Raw genomic sequence first — 24,902 nt, 5'->3', positions numbered from 1 at the left:
AGGGGGCCTGGGTTTGATCCCGGGTCAGGGAACTATATTCTGCATGGTGCAACTAAAAGAGCCCAAGAGCCCGCATGCCGCAACTAAGGCCTCACACAGCCAGATAAATAAATTAAAAACAAAAAAAAATTTACCTCACAATTTCAAAGACTGAATAAACTATTAATGGAATCTAGATAACTGATCAGTTAAGTGCATGCCTATTTAAAATCTGACTTCTGAATGGTATCAAGAGCTACACATAATCTTACCTGGGGAGGGTAGTTGCTCTCTGAAGACCACCGTGAAGACTGGTCATTTGGCTTATCCACTAAAATGTTCCTGAAATAAAGAAATTAAAATTATAGCAATTAATTAAAAGAATAAGTGAACAGGCATATGCAAAAAGAGAAATAATCTACCAGATGCTAAAATTATCACAAAGTTATATAATACCTGGAACTTGAATAAGAAGAGAAAATTAAACAGAATAAGAAACACAGAAAATGTCTAGTAATTTAAAATTTTAAAATATGATAAAGGTAGCATTTTAAACAATTGAAAAAAGTACTATATACATATGCATATATGTGTGTGTGTGTGTGTGTGTGTATAGCTCTACTTCACATCAAGTGACAAAATGAACTATAGTTGTTTTTATGAATTTAAGGTAAATAAAGTAATAAAATATCTAATAATTAATAAAATACTCTCTCCCTCTCTCTCTCTCCCCCCTCCCTCCCTCCCTCTCCCTCCCTCTCTCTCTCTCTCTCTCTCTATTTTTTTATATATATATATATATATATGTATATAAAATTAATCTTTGGATCAAAACGGTCTTTTAAGCCCAGCACCAAAAACAGAACTGTGAAAAAAGGAACTGATATAAGTAACTTTGGAAGACAGTGCTCTCACTGGAAACTGTAAAGTTAAAGACAAATAGAACCATACACAAAAACTGTATTTTACAGACTTCCTGGTGGCGCAGTGGTTAAGAATCCGCCTGCCAATGCACGGGACATGGGTTCGAGCCCTGGTCCAGGAAGATCCCACATGCCATGGAGCAGCTAAGCCTGTGCGCCACAACCACGGAGCCCACGCTCTAGAGCCTGCATGCCACAACTACTGAGCCCACGTGCTGCAACTACTGAAGCCCGCACGCCTAGAGCCCGTGCTTCGCAACAAGGGAAGCCACCACAATGAGAAGCCCGCACACCGCAACAAAGAGTAGCCCTCACTTACCGCTACTACAGAAAAGCCCGCACACAGCAACAAAGACCCAACGCAGCCAAAATTTAATTAATTAATTAAAAAAACTGTACTTTATTTGATAAAGTTATTTCTCGGAGGGATATGGGTTAATTCTGAAACACTTTACATGTATACTGGGGTCAAACAAATAAGTAAATGAACGGTAGATGATGGGAGTCAAGCTTCTCACTTCGAGTGGGAAGCTACAGAAAAGCAAGGGCATGGAGGTTGGAATGATCCTGATGGTACTGAAATAGAGTCAGAGACATCAGTGTGAACTCATATTTAGGTTTATATAGATACAGATTCAGAAGTAATTATATGTGAATGTGCGTACATATACCCATGCACACTGACACAAATAGTATTCCTAGCTCTGTTCACTAATAGAGACTAGAAGCAGTGACACCCCCAGTAGCAGTGAGTACACCAATGCCGAATCTTGGTTTCTACATACCACAGTCCAATAGAAGGAAACAGGGATTCTTGGGGAGGTAGCTGATTCTAGGATTAGAGCAGGGAATCCAGAAGATTAGCCTAGAGCATGTTGTAGTGCTCAAAACAACAACAGCAAAAGGAAGGTGGGGGCATGTCAAAGGGACACAGAGGAGCCAACATGAAAGAATGAATGGCCAAAGCTAAAATAAACAACAAAATAAATAACGTAGTATTGGATTAGAACCCAAAGTATAAATATCCCTGAGTCCATACTGATATAAATAACCCCAGTCTAACAATCAGAAAAACACCAGACAGATTCAAATTGAGGAACATTCAACAAAATACATGACCAGTACTCCTCAAAACTCTCAATATATTGAAAAACAAGGAAAGACTGAAAAACTGTCACAGAGCAGAGGAGAGTAAAGAGACAAGACAACTAAAAGTAATGGTATCTTGGATGGGATCCTGGATCAGAAAGAAAACGGTGGAAAAACTAATGAAATCCAAATAAAATGTGGTATTTAGGTAATAGCAATGTATCAGTGTTGGTATCTTGGTCATGACAACTGTACCATGGTAATATAAGATGTTAGCAATAGGAGAAACTAGGTGAGGGGCATATGGGAACTTCGTACTATCTCTGCAACTTTTCTGTAAATCTAAAATCATTCTAAAATAATGTGCCTTCTCAAAGGCCCATTTATTTATCTATCTTAAAATATAGATCTATACCTGTCACAGAGAAAGTTATTCTTTTTGACTTAATAAATGTCAAAAAAATAACTTTTTTTAAAAGGCAATACTATAAGGAAAAGAATTTTCTTTACATATACATCTCACAAAGGTAAAACATTAATACATAAAATAACCTCAAACAATACTAAAAGGTAAAAACCAACTAGAAAAATATAGGCAACATAAAACACAAAAGGCTAATTAAAATATGAATGAAGAGCACTTAAACATAAATACCCCATATGAAAATAGGTAAAACCCAAACATTCGAAATCAATAACCAAAAATTAGAGATTAAGACAAATATATATATTAACCCTATAAAATTGGGCCTACACTCTCAAAACAACATGTGTTTTAATCATAATTGCAGCTGTTGGCCAGAGCTGGTAAAATGCCACTCTCATATTTTGCTGGTAGAAATGCAAATTGATACAACTTTTCAAGAGAGAATTTTAATATTATATTAAAAAATCATTTCAAATATGCATATGCTTTTAAATAAAAATGATAATGACGTCAGCCACGATGACAGTGATGGTGTTTGCATCTAACATTTCTGAGCTTTTATGACATCTCAGACACTGGTCTAAGTGCTTTCCATACATAAACTATTACCGTCAAAGCACAGATTAAGAAACTGAGAGAGATAAATTAATTTGCCTAAGCATACACACCTAAGAAATAATAATTTGAACCCAAGGCAGTCTGACTCTAAAGCCAACGCTCCTAATCACCAAACTATACAGCCTCAGAATTATTCCACTTCTTGGAACTTAACCTAAAAAATAATCCAGGGGATTTAAATCATCCACATTCATCACAATACAATTTATAATAACAAACTGTGAACAACCTAATTGTCTAACAACAGAGGATGCGTTAAAACAAATTATGAAATATCTGTTACAAAATACCATGTAATCATAATGTATTCTACAGCCTGACTTTAATATTGTTGGAAAATGTCCACTACATAGTGAGTGAAGGGAAAAGGTAGTTTATATACTGTAAATCAAGTGTTGTAAGTAATAATAATATTCATGCATGAAGAGAAAAGACAAAGAAGATATACTAAATTGTTAATGTAGTTCTCAATGGTGAGATTTCAGTGACTTTCTTCCTTCTTTGTGCTTTTTTGTACTTTTCAAATATTCTAAAATTAACACATCTGACACATTATCAGAAAAAAAGGTGTGTTTTATTAAGAATGAATTACAAAGCAAAGATGAGAACTCTATGAAAACACTGCAGTACAGTTAAAAGCTAAAGCTAAAAAACTAGGAAAAAAATCACTCTGACATGAATGTTATAAAGCATGAAAGAAAACCTAATATATTATAACTATGATAAATTGGGACCGCAAAAATCACAAAGTATAATAAATTGGAGGAGGGGAGATCAAATGCAATGTGAGTTAATTTCATCATTTTTCATAGCTCCTAAGAATAATGTTTCTGAAATTAAGAAAAAGAGACTCAAGCATACTTAAGTTTAGAATAAAAACATACTACATATCTTACAAATTATTTGAGACAGAATATCAACAACAAAAAATAGTAAAAAGAAGGAAATAAAAGATTAAATGAAAGCAGGACACATTAAAAACAGAAAATTTTAAATAAAATGACAATATTAATACCAAGCATCTAGTACAGTCATACATATAAATGGTCTAAAATAACATAGTAAGATACCCTTTGGACTGGGTGAATAGTACTAACATTACTATTACACGAAGGCACACACACAATAACAGTGACTCATGACAGAAAGATATATAAGGCAGACACAATCTTTGTAAAACTAGGAGGAAGTTAAAGAAAAAGTATTAACTGGGATTAAAGGGGTCAAAGGTAGAGATTTAAAAATACAATTTAAAAAAGTATGAACTGGATGAAAACAATAACTATAAAATAATAGTTCAAGCCAAGATTGTGAGTCTTAATGAATTAAACGAAAACAAATATAAAGCAAAACACAGTAAATATCAGAAGAAACTGATAAAAAAACAGTAGCAGGAAATTAAAGTCTCTCAGCATCTAGAAAATTAATAAACAAACAACTATATAATGTCAAAGTAGTGGTAAGGATTAATAGTACTATGAAGAAAAATAAAGCAAAGTAGAAGAGAAACAGACCTGAACAATATGAGGGAGCTAGCCATGTCATAATCTGAAAATTGAGCAGATGGATCACTAAACGCAAAGTTAAGGGGGCAAACAGTTACAATATGTTATGGTCTTGTAAATTTTTTTTTTTTCCTGTGGTACGTGGGCCTCTCACTGTTGTGGCCTCTCCCGTTGCGGAGCACAGGCTCCGGACACGCAGGCTCAGCGGCCATGTTTCACGGGCCCAGCCACTCCGCGGCATGTAGGATCTTCCCGGACCGGGGCACGAACCCATGTCCCCTGCATTGGCAGGCGGACTCTCAACCACTGCGCCACCAGGGAAGCCCGGTCTTGTGAATTTTGAAATGCCTATTAAACAGCCCATTAGAGATCCAGCAGTTGGATTATCTGAAGCTGAAATTCAAGGAAAATGCCAGAGCTGAAAAAAATATAGAGAAACATCAGTATATCAAATGCTAAAATATTTAGAGCTATGACACTGAGTGAAATGACTCAGGGGATAAAAGAGAGCTAGAAAAGAAGCTGAAGGACTGATTAAGCTCTGGGGGCCCATTATTTAGGGGGTCCAGAAGAGAAAGATCAAGCAAAGGAGACTGAGAAGGGCCAAAGGTGAAGAAGATGAAAACCTAGAAACTGTAGATGCCAACTGAAGAAAGTATTTTGAGAACAAATATGTGAAAACTATGTAAAATGCTGCTAAGAAGACAGGGTCTGGGAGGTATTCACCCTCATATGCCTAACTCGAAACTTAAATGCTGCCAAACAGAAAGTGCCTAATAAATATTTGATAGATATGAACAAATAAATAAACAGTACTAAAAGGAAAAAAATTAAAGTGGTTCCATCAAAGCATAGAGTATATGAATCCTTATTATCTGTAATTTAAAGTTTATACTAAGATAAAAGAGAAATATGTATACTTGAAACTAATATAATATTGTGTATCAACTATACAATTAAGAAAAAAGAGAAATATGATACAGACCAGAAACAAGGTGCAGCCTAAGGGGGCTTGGAAAGATGGAAGCTTGAAGATATTCCTCATGATTTCCAGCCCAACACTAAGTCAACTACTAAGTACCTCTCTTAAGCCCAGAAGGTGACAGAGGCCAGAACCAGAACTTTAACAATTACCACAAAAGCTTGGCCCTAAGAGGACCATGAGATCCATGGATGCCTCTTTCCCCAAGAAAAAGGCATCAACTAAACGAGCATTCCTGGGACAACTGGCTGTCTCCCTGGCCCACAAAGATCTTCAGGAGAGCTTTAGCCCTCTAGATGAGAATGTACTTGCCCTCTTAGCCGAGGACATCTAGTTGCTGAGAGGTCTCTCCTGGTGACCTACAGAGAACTAACAATATAGGATATGGTATATCAAAAGCCACAAGACAAAGACTGCCAGACTGCCCACTCTCTCTGAGGTATCAGAAGCCTCACCCAAAAAGTACACAGTACAAAAACATTTGTATAGAAAATTGTACAAAAAGAGCCAAGAAAATTTATGAAAAAGAATAGTGAGAGCTTCCCTGGTGGCGCAGTGGTTGAGAGTCCGCCTGCCGATGCAGGGGACACGGGTTCACGCCCCGGTCCGGGAAGATCCCACATGCCGCGGAGCAGCTGGGCCCGTGAGCCATGGCCGCTGAGCCTGCGCGTCCGGAGCCTGTGCTCCGCAACGGGAGAGGCCACAACAGTGAGAGGCCTGCATACCGCAAAAAACAAAAACAAACAAACAAAAAAAACAGTAGTGATTGGTATAGGAATAGATCAATAGCTAAGAAACAAAAATCCAGAAATTGAGCCCTGTGTGGATGAGAATTTAATATTTGATGAAGGTGATATTTTATTTCAATGGGAAATGACAGTTCATATTTAAGAGACGCTTATACAACTGAATATCCACTGGAAGAAAATAAGTTAACCCCTATCTAATATCATATACAAAATTCCAATTAAAAATTTAAACATACATATATACATAAACATATTAGAAAAAAATTTGAGGGCCAATATGTACAACCAAAAGCGTTAGTGAGATCTCAGAAGCTTTAAAACGAAAAAGTTATTTGATTACAAAAAACTTTTGAATTTTGTATTGTAAAAAACACCATAAAGAAAGATAGGAAACAAGCAATAGTTTAGGGAAAAGTGTTTGCAACCCGTAAGACTAATAAAGTATTCCTACCGAAGATATGCAAAACACTTTCACATTGTGAATAAGATGAACAACAAAATGAAAAATGAGCAGAATGCATGTCACTGAAGAGTCATTAAAATGGCTAGTAAACAGCAACAAAATTTTTTTTTTCTAAATCCCTGTGTATTGTTTATGTCAGGGAAAACAAATTAACATAGTAAGGTATCTTTTTTCACCCATCAAATTGATGAAATTAAATCCCTACTTAACAGGAGATCAGGGAGAAACTGTGGACATGTCCATTACTCCAACCTTGATGGAAAGTCAATTTGCAACATCTATCAAAATTCTAAATGTACATATTCTTTCACCTGGCACTCTCAGAATCTATCCCATAAAAATAAGACCATCAGTACATAAAGATCTACGTATAGAGACTCAAAAATGAGTCTGTCTAATGCAGCGTTTTTTGTAGTAGCAGGGAAATGATTAAGTCATAAAACACATATATCATGGAACACTATACTGCCATTATAAAGAATACTTCAGATCTATGACAGGTAACTTGGAGGGACTTTTGCAATGTAAGATACAAAGAAGCATGTATGATTTCATTGTTAAAAAAACACTATTATTTATATATATTTGTATACAATTATATTAACAACCATGTGTGATATGATCTAATTTGTATTAAATTATATAAAGCAAGCACACATATAAGCCAAAAATGAAGCATAAATATCATTAAGGGGTTTAGCTTATCTTCTTATAATTGTTGTATTCAGATTTTTATAATAAACATTATTTATATAACATTAAATTATTTTGAAAATGTTACGGTTGAGATGACAACAAGCTTTCCATATTTATGGAAAACTGACTACATTGTCATCAGATGATCAAATCAGGCTCAACTTTTCTTTCTTTTTAAAGACATAGGAGATGGAGAAGCAATTAATAAAGGCTTACTGCCTCTTAAAATTTTTAAGTGACAGATGATCTCTCAAAGCTTAGTCAGCTGTAGACTGTTTTTAATTCTCCCTCCCAGATGATCCTTCCTGAAATCCATTTCCATTCTCCTGGAAAGCAAATGAGAAACTAGTTGAGGGCAGTGACTATTAACGTTAGCCCTTCATCAACAGAAACACAGCCAGTATGGTAGCATTCTATAAAACATGTTCTTCTTTACTATCCTTCCTCATACTTCCCAAAGACCTATAAGGACCACCATCATTACTGATATAGCTTTTCCTTCTTCTAACTCTCAGTAGAGACATTAACCTCTTTTACTACATATTGTTAATCATGATACTAGTTCACTATCCCTGACCTCTAGTTCACTATCCCTGATCTCTAACAGGGGAAATATCCCATCCACAGCCTCTGCTGAAGGAGCAATCATAGACACTGATGTTTTGTACTTGTGACTCTCCCTTACAACTATCTCAATGACAGCTAACCTAGGTTAGCTAATGACCTATGACGGGAGATGGAATGGGCCAGTACGAAATAAAATTATAAGACAGAAAAATGTATAAGTAAACAGAACCAATGAAACAGAGAAAAGATATACAAAATAAGTATAAGAGATACAAGAGAAAGAATAAGCCGGTCAGTAGTAAGATAAGACTGTAGGAGACATAAAACAGCAGAGACTCCAAGGAATAACAGAGAATAGAAATTAATGGCTTTTTAGTTCTAGCTGCCAGGAGGCTCTGTTTCTGGCAACCAAAAGAATGTGATCAAAATACCCTTCTAGGTACTCCATGACTAATTTTAACATTTTAACCATTGTCTGGGAAAATAAATGATAAGCAAAAAAAAAATGTTACAGAAGACACAATTCATATAGTTTCATATAGAAACTATATGATCCAAATAACAAAGATTAATCTACTAAGATTAAGCTCAATATATGCCATTGTAAAATATATTTAAAATGCAAATAATAACTAATGGAGAACTGGTCAATGAGAACTAATAAAAGAGATGGGCTGAGGACTAAAACGGTTTCCTTTTTTCATCAGTGTTAATTTAATTTTAAAAAGGTACATTTTTATTCCTACCAATGCAGTATGAAAACCGAAGGTAATAAAAATGAGCCACATTAAGTCTCTTGAACATAGATAGACTACAAAGGCAAGGCTGTAATTAATTTTTTCAATTAGGACTATAAAAATTTATAGTGAAACACATGGACAATTGAAATATGGAATACAATGTTAACTTTTTCCAAGTTACATGTCTCTATTTTGCAAAATTTTTAATGTAGTATATCTATATAAACTACCAAATGTCAGGAACAAACTATTAAAATTCATCATGAGAAGAAAATTTATTGAACATTTTGGGTTCAAGTCAGCAAATTAAAAATCGTTTTTTTTTATTAAACATGCTCAAATCCTAAGTCTGCTTGGCAATATCTTTTAAACTGCTGCTCTTAAGAATACTTAAAATAAACATAAAAAGCAGCACTTGAGCAAAAAAATGGAGCACTTAACTTTTTTTCTGCTAATGGATGCTCAAGATACTTAACAGTAAATCCAGTTAATTTTAAATCGAGAGTTTTGGATACTCAAAAGCTACCTCTAATTTTGATGTGAAGAAGTCAGTCAAGCAGAGTATGTAAAAGAGTGTGGAAGGATTCAATCTGTGAATATCTTCCTTTTGGTAGTTTTAAAACACCCTACTAAAACCTGTGCCCTTCTGTTGAATGACGTGATAAAATGCATCTAGAAGAAATCAGCTTTGACTAAGAATCATAAGACCCTGGAGCTTGGTCACTAATTGGTTGGATAACCTTAAGCACATCATGTAATCTCGTAGGACTTTAATTCCTTTATCTGTAGTGTAAAAGGAAATGTTGAATTCCTTGATCTCAAGTTTCTTCCAGCTCTAATCAGGGCAGTGCATTGCACAACTCTAGGAAACACCATTCATGAGGCCATGTTAACATTCTACAATTCCATGAAAAGATTTCACATCCTTTATTCAACATATCATGTAAAATCCTCCTCCTACACAGCAGTCAATAACAACACACAATGCATTGATTATAATACAGCTTCCATTATCTGTAAACACTCTTCCGGGGTAACACCACAAAAGTACAAGAATGGGTACCTGTGGCCAAGGGGATTATGATCTATTTTTAATAAATAATAAATGTACTTAGCATAAAATTTATGACACAAAAACATATACAATAAAAAGCCAATTCAAAATGCAAAATAGAAATCAACTCAAATCAATTCTGAATAGTCACAGCTGTACTGTGTTAAAGAGTATACTATAAAAAGTATAGCTTCTCCAAAAATCACTTGTACACTCACTTTCAAATACTTCCCAATCTTCACACCAAATACTTCCAAATTTTCACACAGGAGCATGGTAAAGAGGGGGCCCTACCATAAGCTGGAGTTATTCAACGAATATTTACTGATCTCTATATGCCAGACATTGTGCTAGGCTCTGGGAATACACTGGTATTTAAGATAGAAAAGATCCCCACTTGCGATGCTAACGTTCAAATGAGAAGCAGCAGAAAGTTAACAGGTACAGCTGCAAACAAGGTAATTACAGATTGTGATAAATGCTATAAAAGAAATAAAAAGGGAGCTGCACTAGGACAGAGGAGTTCTTTTACTCGAAGTGGTCCCCAAAATGCTAATTATGCTAATTAGAAGGATCCACTCATGGAAAAATAAAGGAAAAGTCAATTTTTTTTTTTTTTTTTTTTTTTGTGGTATGCGGGCCTCTCACTGCCGTGGCCTCTTCCGTTGCGGAGCACAGGCTCCGGACGCGCAGGCTCAGCGGCCATGGCTCACGGGCGCAGCCGCTCCGCGCCATGTGGGATCTTCCCGGACCGGGACACGAACCCACGTCCCCTGCATCGGCAGGCGGACGCTCAACCACTGCGCCACCAGGGAAGCCCGAAAAGTCAATTCTTCACAAAGAAACCAACACGCTCAAAATCACAGCAACAGGAAATAATCTGACCATGGAAATCTGAGAACTGGATAAAGTCAGATAATGTCCTCACAGGTCCCAAGATAAGGTAAAGCAAAGAAAGCATGAAATCTCTAAGGGGGCCTGAGAACATTCATAAAATGCTGAGTCTAGACCCTAAGAGGATTTCAGAACTATCCTGCAAATATTTTCTTACTTTTAGAAGGACAGAAACCCACTCTGAAGAGAAACTGCAGGGAATAGAAAATAAATTAAGCAAAGCATAAAGAATGACAACCCCCAGGAAAAGTAAGATTCATATTCTAGGTGGGCAAAGGTCCAAGCGATACAGAACTCAAAACATATCACACAGCAAAATACATTTAAAGGTTCCTCTCCAGAAAGCAAAATACTTGCAAAGCATAGATATAAAGGTGAAAAGCTTTACTGCATCTCAGAAGTCCAAATTTAAAAAACATTTCACAAAGTAGCGAGATCTTGAGCCCCAAAAGCTCAGAACTACACTTGTCCGTCCCTTCTGCCTACAGTTCTTCCTTCTAAAACTACTGGAAGGGAATTCCCTGGCAGTCCAGTGGTTAGGACTCCTCGCTTTCACTGCTGAGGCTGCAGGTTCAATCCCTGGTTGGGGAACTAAATCCCACAAACCACACTGCGCGGCCAAATAAATAAATAAATAAAATAAAACTACTGGAAACCCGTACTTGCTTAAACACTAGAAACTTAAAATGAAAGCACACACTAAGAAATTATAGGAAAAATAATATATGTGAAATAAATAATATTCTAACAGATAATAAAAACACATGAGAAAAATGTGGCCACAAAAAAAAGATGAACATTATTAACTATTATTTCAATATGAACTAAAAGAAATTAAGAAAATAGCTGAAGGGCTTCCCTGGTGGCGCAGTGGTTGAGAGTCCGCCTGCCGATATAGGGGACGCGGCTTCGTGCCCCGGTCCGGGAGGATCCCACATGCCGCGGAGCGGCTGGGCCCGTGAGCCATGGCCACTGAGCCTGCGCTTCCGGAGCCTGTGCTCCTTAACGGGAGAGGCCACAACGGTGAGAGGCCCGCGTACCGCAAAAAAAAAAAAAAAGAAAATAGCTGAAGCTTTATTAAGCAGTAATAAATCAAAATTACAACGGTTCAGGGCTACCCTGGTGGCGCAGTGGTTGAGAGTCCGCCTGCCGATGCAGGAGATGCGGGTTCGTGCCCCGGTCTGGGAAGATCCCACATGCCGCAAAGCGGCTGGGCCTGTGAGCCATGGCCGCTGGGCCTGCGCGTCCGGAGCCTGTGCTCTGCAGCAGGGGAGGCCACAGCAGTGAGAGGCCCTCGTACCGCAAAAAAAAAAAAAAAAAATTACAACAGTTCAGAAATAATATGACTAGACAGTAGGAAGAGCTAGTAAGACTCAAATGAGGGAAAATAGGTTTTTTCAGAAAACAGACTAAATTAGAAAGAACTAATTAGACTAGACTGTTAACTAGACTTATTGTGGTAACCATTACATAATATATACAAATATCAAACATGCTGCACACCTGCAATTAATATAATGTTGTATGTCAACTGTACCTCAACTAAAACACACACACACACAAAGAATATACTCCCTCCTCCCCCAACCCTGCCCAAAAAAGCCCAATGAAGAAAAAACAGATTAGAAAGTGAGTAAAAATAATGAAACACACAAAAGAAAGCAACAGTAAGTAGGTGATCCAATAAATATGTAATTGGAACCAGACAGTATTTCAAACTGTGCTGCAAGCAAATCTTCCTAAAATAAGACCTGAATCTACATACTGAAAGGATACATGGTATATTAGGGAAATTCAACTGAGAATATTCCTACTATAAACTATTAGATTTTAAAGACTTTAAGCATCCAGGTAGAAAGACCAAGTCTCTTATAAGAAAAAGAAAATTATAGTTTCAAGAAACTTCACAACAGCTGTTTTGTACACAAAACAATGAAACAAAAAGTAGTAAGATCCTCAAGCACAAAAAGATGTGAGCCTGGGACTTTACATACAGTCAAACTGTCCTTCAAGTTTACAGGCATAGATAGTTAACAACATATAAACGTTCCTTGAGCCCTTCCTGAGACCTACTAAAGAACAAACTATACATATTCAAGAAATGACTTGAAAAGTTTCAAAGTAAAATCAACTATAGAACTAAAACTAACCATGAAGATATGGATGACCTAACAATATGTAAGTATGTTCTACAGCAATGTAGAAAGGATAGATCTATGAAAAATGGGAGAAGAATGTAGAGAATAAGTAGAAGTCAGAATATGCTTCACAAATACTAACCTTTAGAAGGAAAGATCATCATTTACAACTAGATGCTGGGATAGAGGGAAGAAAGAAGAGGAGGTTCCCAGCTAAGTTCCTCAGGGAGACTTAAGTGTTACATAAAAAGACACTGGATTGAAGGAAACCAAAAAACAAAAATGCAAGGCACCCTAAATGCCAAAAGAAACTTGTTTTAATAAGAAAAAGATCAAAGAAAAAAGACAACATAGTGAAAGATTTTGCATGTGCGCACATTTGTGTAAAATATGCCACAAAACATTAGAATAGAATTGACATCAAACGTATCAATAAACATAAATGGCCTTAACACATTTTTTCTTAATTTTTAAGAAAAAAGTTAACAAGGCAAAAATCCAATTCTGTAACATATATAAGAGACATAAGTAAAACAAAGTGATTCCAGAAGTTATATATTTTTAAAGGATTAGCAAAGACACATCAAGCAAATGCAAGTAATAATAAAGCAGGGTTCAAATTTAATTTCACATAAGATGAAATTCAGAGCCTTAAGCAAAAATAGAAGAGTACTTTATAATAAAATACTATATTTTATAATACACATTAATGGTAGATATTACTAACAAAAATTTTTTTAAAACACTGAAATGAAAAAACACCCCTTCAACTGAAAATAAAATTTCTATTAAAAATTATTGGGTCAATGGGACTTCTCTGGCAGTCCAGCAGTTAAGACTCCAAGTATGCTTTCACTGCAGGGGGCATGGGTTTGATCCCTGGTCAGGGAACTAAGATCCCACATGCTGTGAGAAGCTGCCAAAAAAAAAATTATTGGGTCAAAGGAGAAATACAAAGCAAACTGCAAAATTTCTACAAAATAATGCTAACAGCAATGTGACATATACTGTCGTATAGCAGCAGTTTCCAAGAGAACTTTCTGTGATGATGGAAATATTCTGTATCTACACTGTCCAATCCAATAGCCACTAGACACGGGGCTACTGAGTACTTAAAATGTGGCTAATGTGACTAAGGAACTGAACTTTTAAATTTAATTTAAAATCCATTTTAAGTTGCTACACGTATCTAGTAATTATCATATGGAACAGTGTAGCTCTCTACAGTACACCAAAAATTCATAAAATTTATTAACTGTCAATATGAACTAAAAATTAAATATTTGAAAAAATTAAAGTGAAAAAAACAGGGAGTAAAATCCAAGTATCAAAAAAAATAAAAATAAAAAAACCCTGCTAGGCAGAGACTATTTTAAGAATCACACAGCTATTCTGCAAAAGTCTATGGAGATAAATTTGAAAACTCAGATGAAATGTATAACTTTCTGTGGAAAAAAAATGTACCAACTGACCCTAGTAAACACAGAACTGTGAAACAGAGAAATTTCCCTAGAAGAAAAAAAGTTATCAGAACCCAACCATCAAAAAACACGAGGTAGGTACAAATAGTCCCAGCAAGGAAATCTTACGAAAACATTTAATGATGAATGTACTTGCCAGTACGATTTGAAAAAGGAAAGCAAAGGGACTTCCAGATTCAGCTCCAAAATGTTAAGAGCTTAGAAGCTGTCTCTCACTCTCATCTAGACAACAAGATGAAAGCTGAACAAAGTGAAAATCAACAAGTTTCCTTATATCCCTCAAAGAGCTGAGGTTACTGGAGAAACAATCACCCTGTAATCTGGTGAGATGGGCAACAGACAGAGAATCAAAGCTGAGGTCACCTTACCTGAGGCAGAAACCACTAGAGCCAATAATCGGTAGGAAAAATTACAAGGTCATTTTGACAAATTTCTGGAGACTGAAAGTGGACTAGCTTGAGAGTTAGATACTCCTGGGGGCATAGTTTTAGGGATCCCCCATATTTCTGTGGGTTTTACTTCCAGTAAAAGAAGATGAAAGGAAAAAACCCTGCCTGAAACAGGGTAGGGGAAAAGCAACCATTTTTCAATATCCACAGAGCATTCTTCATAATGAAAGCCAGCCTTCTAAAGGCAACTTCTTTACCAGAGCCTTATCCTACGTGGGAAGTAATAAGCCAACCCCAGCCCCCTCTAGCCTTCCTTTCTCACATTAGAGGAGAAAAAGAAGGGCTAAAAAACACTCTGCAAAGTAAGAGTACAGGGACTCAGACCCAGTAAAAACTGAGATTTCATCATAAGATTAAAGAATGCTTCCCCTCCTTCACATCTAGCCACCACAACTGGGGTAATGTATTATTACAGTAGACTACAACTGAGAGCTTCAAGACACAAACTATTTAAGAACTTCTTAAGGACCAGCCCCCCAGCCCAAAAAAAGGAGAGAGAGAAAAAACATGGACACTAAAGGAAATGAAGCCTCTGGCACCTTGGGCTACATCAAACACTAAACAGCCCAACTTCTAACCTGATGAACATAAAACTTCAAACTAAAAAGCCTAATTGATTACCTCTCTTCCTATGATCTAATACATCCTAGCTGGCTTCCAACAAAAAACTTCAGCATGCTGAAAAACAAGAAAAAACACAGTCTGAAGAGATAAAGCAAGCATCAAAAGCAGACTCAAATACAAAACAGATTTTGGAATTATCAGATAGGGAACTTAAAATAACTATGATTAACATCTTAAGGACACTAATGAAAGATAGATGGGTGATGTACCAGGGCAAGAATCAGGGAGCTTGAAGTTAAGTTAGCAGACAGTTCCCAAACTGAAAGAGAAAAAAAATTTTAAGGAAAAGAATATCAAACAACTGTGAGAAAATTATAAAAGCTATTACATATGCATAATTGTAATAACAGAAGGAGAAGAGAGTAAGGAGCAGAAGAAATATTTGAAGTAATAATGACTGGAAATTTTCAAAAATTAATGACAAACACCAAACCACAAATCCAGGAAGCTCAGACAAAACCAAACAGGATTTATGCCAAAAAATCTACACAGAGGTATTATCATATTCAAACTCCAGAAAACCAAATAAAAAAATATTTGAGCAAAGCCAGTGGGAAAAACTCCTTACCTACAGAAGAACAAGGATAAGAATTATGTCAGGGTTCTCACCAGAAACCATACAGTCAAGAAAGAGTAGAACAAAATACTTAGAAGTGTTGAAAGAAAAACTACCAACCTAAAATTCTGTATCCAATGAAACTATTTTTCAAATGTGAAGGAAAAATAAAATACCTCCTAACACAAAAACTGAGAAAATCTGCCACCAGTAGATCTGCCTTGCATTAATGTTAAAATAATTTCTTTGAAGGAAAATGACACAGGTCAGAAACTTGCATCAACACAAAAAGGAACAGAAAAGGACTATATGAAGCCAACGTAAAACCCTGTATTTTCTTATTCCTAACTGAGCTAAGAGATACCTGTTCAAAGAAATAAAAGCAGTAATGTATTGGGTGATTATAGCATATGGAAAAGCGAAATGAATGAGAGCAATGTTATAAGGGAGGGAGGAATTAGAAATACTTTGGTATAAGGTACTTGAACCACCCATCAAGCAGTATACTGTCATTTAAAGCTGGATTAGATTAGTTGTAAATGTAGTATTGCAAACTCTGGGACAACCACTAAAAACATGTTGAAAAGAAGTAAAGCTGACATTCTAAAAGGAGAGAAAATAAAAGCATACTAAATGTTCATTTCAAATCAGAGAAGGCAGAGAAAAAGGAGAAAATAAGAAAACTAAAGAAAAAGTGCAAAGAATGGAAAACACAAACAAGGTAGATGTCAATAATCAATTTAAATGTGAATGATCTTAATAACCCAATTGAAAGACTGAGACTGTCAGAGTGGATTAAAAAAACAAGGCCTGAATGTGTTGTCTACAAGAAACCCACCATAAATATAAAGACATAGATAGATGAAAAGTAAAGAAATAGAGAAAGATATACCATGCTTTCAAAAGAAAACTGAAGAAGCTATATTAACACCAAGCAAAAGATTTAAGAACAATGAAAATCATCAGGGATAAGGAAGGGCATTACATAATGAAAAAAGTGTCAATTCTCCTAGACATAACAATCTTTAATGTGTCTGTATCCAAAAAAAAGAGTGTCAAAATACTTGAGGAAAAAACTGACAGAAATGCAGGAAGAAAAAGACAAATCCACTATTATAATTGAAGACATCAACAACTCTCTATTAGTAATTGACAGATCCAGGAGGCAGAAACTCAGCAAGAATATATTTCAATTGAACAGCTCCATCAATCAACTGGATCTAATTAACATTTATAGACTATTTTACCCAACACAGCAGAATACACATTCTCCTCAAGCTCACATTGGAACATTCACCAAGAAAGACCATAAAATACATGTTAATAAATGTAAAAGAAGAGAAAATTATACAAAGTACAACCTCAGGCCACAATGGAATTAAACCTAATTGAACTTCATGAGTAAAATTAAACTTAGTAACAGAAAGATAGGTGGACAATCCCAAAATATTTGGAGTAAACAACACTATTCTAAATAATACATTGGTCAAGTCATAATATAAATTTTAAATTATAGTGAACTAAATGATAATGAAAACAAAAAACCAAAATTTGTATGATGCAGCCAAACCAAAGCATTGAATGTAGCACTGAATGCAACATATTAGAAGAGAAGATAGATCTAAAATCAATCACCTAAACTTCCACTTTAGGAAACTAGAGAAAGAAGAACAATTAAGTATAAAGCAAACAGAGAAGATAAATAATAAAAAAGCAAAAATTAATCAAACTGAAAACAGGAAATGAAAAGAGAAAAATCAATAAAACCAAAAGCTGGCTATTTGAAAAAACAGTACAAGTGACAAACTTCTAGCTATGCAATCCAGAAAAAAACCAGAGACACAAATTACTAACATCAGATATGAAAGAGGGGTCATCACTACTGATCACCTGGATACTAAAAGCTTAATAAAATAAATATCATACACCATTCTATTTCTACAACTTTGTAAGAGATGAAATGCACCAATTCCTTGCAAGACACAAACTACCAACACTCAAAGAGAAATAGATCTTCTGAATAGGCTGACAGCTACTAATGAAATTAAATCAATAATTAATAATCCTCTAAAAAAGAAAGCACCAGGTCCAGATGGTTTCCCTGCTGAATTCCAGCAAACATTTAAAGAAAACCACTTTCAATACCACTTCTCTGCGACTTCTTCCAGAACGTAAAAGCAAAGTGAAAACTTCCTAACTCTGTATGAGGCCAGCATTACTCAAATATCAAAACCAGATGATGACATTACAAGAAAGAAAAACTCCAGCCCATCTTATGAATATACATGCAAAAATTCCCAACCAGTAGGGAGGGAACACAGCCCCACCCATCAGCAGACAAGGGGATTAAAGTTTTACTGAGCTCTGCCCACCAGAGCAACACTCAGCTCTACCCACCACCAGTCCCTCCCATCAGGAAGCTTGCACAAGCCTCTCATATACCCTCATCCACCAGAAGACAGACAGCAGAAGCAAAAACTACGATCCTGCAGCCTGTGGAACGAAAACCACATTCACAGAAAGACAGACAAAATGAAAAGACAGAGGACTATGTACCAGATGAAGGAACAAGATAAAACCCCAGAAAAACAACTAAATGTAGATAGGAAACCTTCCAGAAAAAGAATTCAGAATGATGATAGTGAAAATAATCCAGGACCTCAGAAAAAGAATGGAGGCAAAGACGGAGAAGATGCAAGAAATATTTAACAAAGACCTAGAAGAAAGAAAAAACAAACAAAGATGAACAATACAATTGAAATGAAAAATACATTAGAAGGAATCAATAGCAGAATAACTGAGGCAGAAGAACAGATAAGTGACCTGGAACAGAATGGTGGAATTCACTGCTGTGGAACAGAATGAAGAAAAAAGAATGAAAAGAAATGAAGACAGCCTAAGAGAACGCTGTGACAACATTAAACGCACCAACATTAGCATTTATAGGGGTCCCAGAAGGAGAAAAGAGAGAGGAAGGACCCGAGATAATATCTTAAGAGATTATAGTCGAAAACTTCCCTAACATGGGAAAGGAAATAGCCACCCAAGTCCAGGAAGCACAGAGAGTCCCAGGCAGGATGAACCCAAGGAGAAACACACTGAGACAGACAGTAATCAAACTGACAAAAATTAAACACAAAGAAAAATTATTAAAAGCAACAAGGGAAAAACAACAAATAACATACAAGGGAACTCCCATAAGGTTAACTAACAGCTGATTTCTCAGGAGAAACTCTACAAGCCAGAAGGGACTGGCATGATATATTTAAAGTGATCAAAGGGAAGAAGCTACAACCAAGATTACTACATCCGGCAAGGATTCATTCAGATTCGATGCAGAAATCAAAAGCTTTACAGACAAGCAAAAGCTACTAGAATTCAGCAACACCAAACCAACTCTACAACAAATGCTTAAGGACCTTCTCTAAGTGGGAAACGCAAGAGAAGAAAAGGACCTACAAAAACAAACCCAAAACAATTAAGAAAATGGTAATAGGAACATACATATTGATAATTACCTTAAATGTGAAAGGATTAAATGCTCCAACCAAAAGACACAGGCTCACTGAGTGGACACAAAAACAAGACCCATATATATGCTGTCTAGAAGAGACCCACTTCGGACAAAGGGACACATACAGACTGAAAGTGAGGGGATGGAAAAGATATTCCATGCAAATGGAAATCAAAAGAAAGCTGGAGTAGCAAAACTTGTATCAGATAAAATAGACTTTAAAATAAAGAATGTTACAAGAGACAAGAAAGGACACTACATAACAATCAAGGGAACAATCTAAGAAGAAGATATAGCAATTATAAATATATATGCAACCAACAGAACACCTCAATACATACAGCAAATGCTAACAGCTATAAAAGAGGAAATCAATAGTAACACAATAATAGTGGGGGACTTTAACACCTCACTTACACCAATGGAAAGATCATCCAGACAGAAAATTAATAAGGAAACACAAAACTTAAATGACAGCATAGACCAAATGGATTTAATTGAAATTTATAGGATAGTCCATCCAAAAACAGCAGATTACACTTTCTTCTCAAGTGCACCTGGAACATTCTCCAGGACAGATCACACCTTGGGTCACAAATCAAGCCTCAGTAAATTTAAGAAAATTGAAATCATATCAAGGATCTTTTCTGACCACAACACTCTCAGATTAGAAATAAATTACACGGGAAAAAAACGTAAAGAACCCAAACACATGGAGCCTAAACAATACATTACTAAATAATCAGGAGATCACAGAGAAATCAAAGAAGAAATCAAAAAATACCTAGAGACAAATAACAATGAAAACACGATCCAAAACCTATGGGATGCAGCAAAAGCAGTTCTAAGAGGGAAGTTTATAGCAATACAATCCTACCTCAAGAAATAAGAAAAATCTCAAACAATTTAACCTTACACCTAAAGGAACTAGAGAAAAAAGAACAAACAAAACTCAAAGTTAGTAGAAGGAAAGAAATCATAAAGATCAAAGCAGAAATAAATGAAATAGAAACAAAGAAAACAATAGCAAAGATCAATAAAACTAAAAGCTGGTTCTTTGAGAAGATAAACAAAACTGATAAACCATTGACCAGACTCATCAAGATAAAGAGGGAGAGGACTCGTATCAATAAAATTAGAAATGAAAAAGTAACAATGGACACTGTAGAGATACAAAGAATCATAAGAGACTACTACAAGCAACTCTTTGCCAATAAAATGGACAACCTGGAAGAAATGGACAAATTCTTAGAAAGGTATAACCTTCCAAGACTGAACCAAGAAGAAACAGACAATATGAACAAACCAATCACAAGTAATGAAATTGAAACTGTGATTAAAAATGTTCCAACAGGGCTCCCTGGTGGCGCAGTGGTTGAGAGTCCACCTGCCGATGCAGGGGACATGGGTTCGTGGCCCGGTCCGGGAAGATCCCACATGCCCCAGAGCGGCTGGGCCTGTGAGCCATGGCTGCTGAGCCTGCGCGTCCAGAGCCTGTGCTCTGCAACAGAAGAGGCCACAACAGTGAGAGGCCCGCGTACTGCAAAAAAAAAAAAAAAAAATGTTCCAACAAACCAAAGTCCAGGACCACATGGCTTCACAGCTGAATTCTATCAAACGTTTAGAGAAAAGCTAACACCCATCCTTCTCAAACTCTTCCAAAAAATTGCAGAGGAAGGAACACTCCCAAACTTATTCTACGAGGCCACCATCACACTGATACCAAAACCAAAGATACTACAAAAAAAGAAAATTACAGACCAATATCACTGATGAATATAGTTGCAAAAATCCTCAATAAAATACTAGCAATCAGAATCCAACAACACATTAAAAGGATCATACACCATGATCAAGTGGGATTTATCCCAGGGATGCAAGCATTCTTCAATATATGCAAATCAGTCAATGTGATACACCATATTAACAAAATGAAGAATAAAAACCATCTCAATAGATGCAGAAAAAGCTTTTGACAAAATTCAACACCCATTTATGATAAAAACTCTCCAGAAAGTGGGCATAGAGGGAACCTACCTCAACATAATAAAGGCCATATATGACAAACCCATATACAGCAAACATCATTCTCAATGGTGAAAAACTGAAAGCATTTCCTCTAAGATCAGGAAAAAGACAACGATGTCCACTCTCACCACTATTATTCAAATAGTTCTGAAGTCCTACCCACAGCAATCAGAGAAGAAAAAGAAGTAAAAGGACTACAAATTGGAAAAGATGAAGTAAAACTGTCACTGTTTGCAGATGACAAGATACTATACATATATAATCCTAAAAATGTCACCAGAAAACTACTAGAGCTAATCAATGAATTTGGTAAAGTTGCAGGATACAAAATTAACGCACAGAAATCTCTTGCATTCCTATACACTAACAATGAAAGATAAGAAAGAGAAATTAAGGAAACAATCCCATTCACCATTGCAACAAAAAGAATAAAATACCTGGAAATAAACCTACCTAAGGAGGTCAAAGACCTGTACTCAGAAAACTATTAAACCTGATGAAAGAAATCAAAGATGACACAAACAGGTGGAGAGATACACCATGTTCTTGGATTGAAGAATCAATATTGTGAAAATGACTATTCTACCCAAAGCAATCTACAGATTCAATGCAATCCCTGTCAAATTACCAATGGCATTTTTTTACAGAACTAGAACAAAAAGTCTTAAAATGTGTATGGAGACACAAAAGGTCCCGAATAGCTAAAGTGGTCTGGGGGGAAAAAAGGGGAGCTGGAGGAATCAGGCTCCCTAACTTCAGACTATACTACAAAGCTGCAGTAATCAAGACAATATGGTACTGGCACAAAAACAGAAATATAGATCAATGGAACAGGATAGAAAGCCCAGAGATAAACCCACGCAACTATGGTCAACTAATCTATGACAAAGGAAACGAGGATATACAATGGAGAAAAGACAGTCTCTTCAATAAATGGTGCTGGGAAAACTGGACAGCTATATGTAAAAGAATAAAATTAGAACACTCCCTAACACCATCCACAAAAATAAACTCAAAATGGATTCGAGACCTAAATGTAAGACTGGACACTATAAAACTCTCAGAGGAAAACATAGGAAGAACACTCTTTGACATAAATCACAGCAAGGTCTTTTTTGACCCACCTCCTAGAGTAATGGAAATAAGAACAAAAATAAACAAATGGGACCTAATGAAACTTAAAAGCTTTTGCACAACAAAGAAAACTATAAACAATATGAAAAAACAATCCTCAGAATGGGAGAAAATATTTGCAAACAAATCAACCAACAAAGGATTAATCTCCAAAATATATAAACAGCTCATGCAGTTCAACATTAAAAAAACAAACAACCCAATCAAAAAATGGGCAGAAGACCTAAATAGACATTTCTCCAAAGAACACATACAGATGGCCAAGAGGCATATGAAAAGCTGCTCAACATCACTAATTATTAGAGAAATGCAAATCAAAACTACAATGAGGTATCACCTCACACTGGTTAGAATGGGCATCATCAGAAAATCTACAAACAACAAATGCTGGAGAGAGTGTGGAGAAAAGGGAACCCTCTTGCACTGTTGGTGGGAATGTAAATTGATACAGCCACTATGGAGAACAGTATGGAGGTTCCTTAAAAACCTAAAAATAGAATTACCATATGACCCAGCAACCCCACTACTGGGCATATACCCAGAGAAAACCATAATTCAAAAAGACACATGCACTCCAATGTTCACACTGCAGCACTATTTACAATAGCCAGGTCATGGAAGCAACCTAAATGCCCATCGACAGACGAATGGATAAAGAAGATGTGGTACATATATACAATAGAATATTACTCAGCCATTAAAATAGAACGAAATTGGGTCATTTGTAGAGACGTGGATGGACCTAGAGACTATCATACAGAGTGAAGTAAGTCAGAAAGAGAAAAACAAATATCATATATTAACGCATATATATGGAATCTACAAAAATGGTACAAATGAACCAGTTTGCAGGGCAGAAATAGAGACACAGATGTAGAGAACAAACATGTGGATGCCAAGGGAGGAAAGTAGCGGGGGGCGGGGCGCGATTGGTGTTGGGAGATTGAGATTGACATATATACACTAATATGTAAAAAACAGATAACTAGTAAGAAGCTGCTATATAAGAAATAAATAAAATTTTAAAATATCAAGGAAATCCATCACATCAACAAGCAAAGGAAGAAAAGTCATGTATCAACAGATGGAGAAAAAGCATTTCACAAAATCCAACACTGATTCAAAATTAAAAATCTCTGCAAACTAGAAGTAGAAAGGACCTTCCTCAAATTGATAAAGAACACCTAAAAACACCTATGGCTAACATAACGGTGAGAAATTATATGCTTTCTCCTTAACATCAGGAACAAAGCACTCCTATTCAACATCATACTGGAAGTTCTAGCTAATGTAATTAAACTAAAAAAGGAAATAAAAGGTATACAGATTGAAAAGAAAGAAAACTGGCATTGTTCACAGATGACATGATTGTCTATATAGAAAATCCCAAAGAATCAACAAAAAACCTCCTGAAACTAATATGCAATTATAGCAAGGTTGAAGGACAGAAGGTTAATATACAAAAGTCAACTGATTCCCTATATCCCAGCAATAAGCAATTGGAATTTAAAAGTAAAAACACAGGACTTCCCTGGTGGCGCAGTGGTTAAGAATCCACCTGCCAATGCACCAGACACCGGTTCGAGCCCTGGCTCGGGAAGATCCCACATGCTGCGGAGCAACTAAGCCCGTGTTCCACAACTACTGAGCCTGCGTGCTGCAACTACTGAAACTGGCGAGCCTAGAGCCCATGCTCCACAACAAGAGAAGCCACCACAGTGAGAAGCCCGCGCACTGCAACGAAGACCCAACGCAGCCAAAAATAAATTAATTAAAAAAAAAGTAAAAACACAATACCATTTACATTAGCACTAAAAATAATAAAATATTTAAGAATAAGCCTAACAAAATATGTATAAGATTTACATAAGGAAAACTATAACTACTAATGAAAGAAATCAAAGAAAATCTAAATAAATAATGGAGAGATAGTCCACGTTCATGGATATAGGGCTCAATATTGTTAAGACACTAGTTTTTCCAAGTTGATCTATACATACAATTCAATCTCAAACAAATCCCAGCAAGCTATTTTGTGGATATCAACAAACTGATTCTAAAGTTTATATGGAAAGACAAAAGACCCAGAATAGCCAACACAATACTAAAGAAGCACAAAGTTGAGGAATGACATTACCTGCCTTCAGGACTTACTTAGAGCTAAAGTAACCAAGACAGTGTGGTAATGGTGAAAGAACATAGATCAATGGCAAAGAATACAGAGTTCAGAAATAAACCCAAATAAATAATCAACTATCTTTGACAAAAGAGCAAAGGCAATTCAATGGAGAA

The 24,902-nt window shown here is 36.0% G+C and overlaps 1 protein-coding gene across 16 annotated transcripts in view; it reads right to left on the bottom strand.

The window, feature by feature from the left end:
* Nucleotides 1-24,902, bottom strand: part of MKLN1 (muskelin 1) — a 359,034-nt gene that overhangs the window by 134,636 nt on the left and 199,496 nt on the right. For 12 of the 16 annotated variants that reach the window (XM_067747033.1, XM_067747040.1, XM_067747042.1 and 9 more), the window contains one exon: nt 252-321. In XM_067747033.1, coding sequence (XP_067603134.1) covers nt 252-321 — 70 coding nt within the window. Of the gene's footprint in view, nt 1-251; nt 322-4,550; nt 4,608-10,010; nt 10,357-18,017; nt 18,166-24,902 lie in introns of those variants that run through there. The other 4 variants (XM_067747030.1, XM_067747032.1, XM_067747044.1 and 1 more) reach the window with 4 other exon arrangements.

Source organism: Pseudorca crassidens, chromosome 8, assembly GCF_039906515.1.
Source record: "Pseudorca crassidens isolate mPseCra1 chromosome 8, mPseCra1.hap1, whole genome shotgun sequence".
NCBI lineage: Eukaryota > Metazoa > Chordata > Mammalia > Artiodactyla > Delphinidae > Pseudorca > Pseudorca crassidens.
This window is presented reverse-complemented; position numbering and strand designations above follow the sequence as displayed.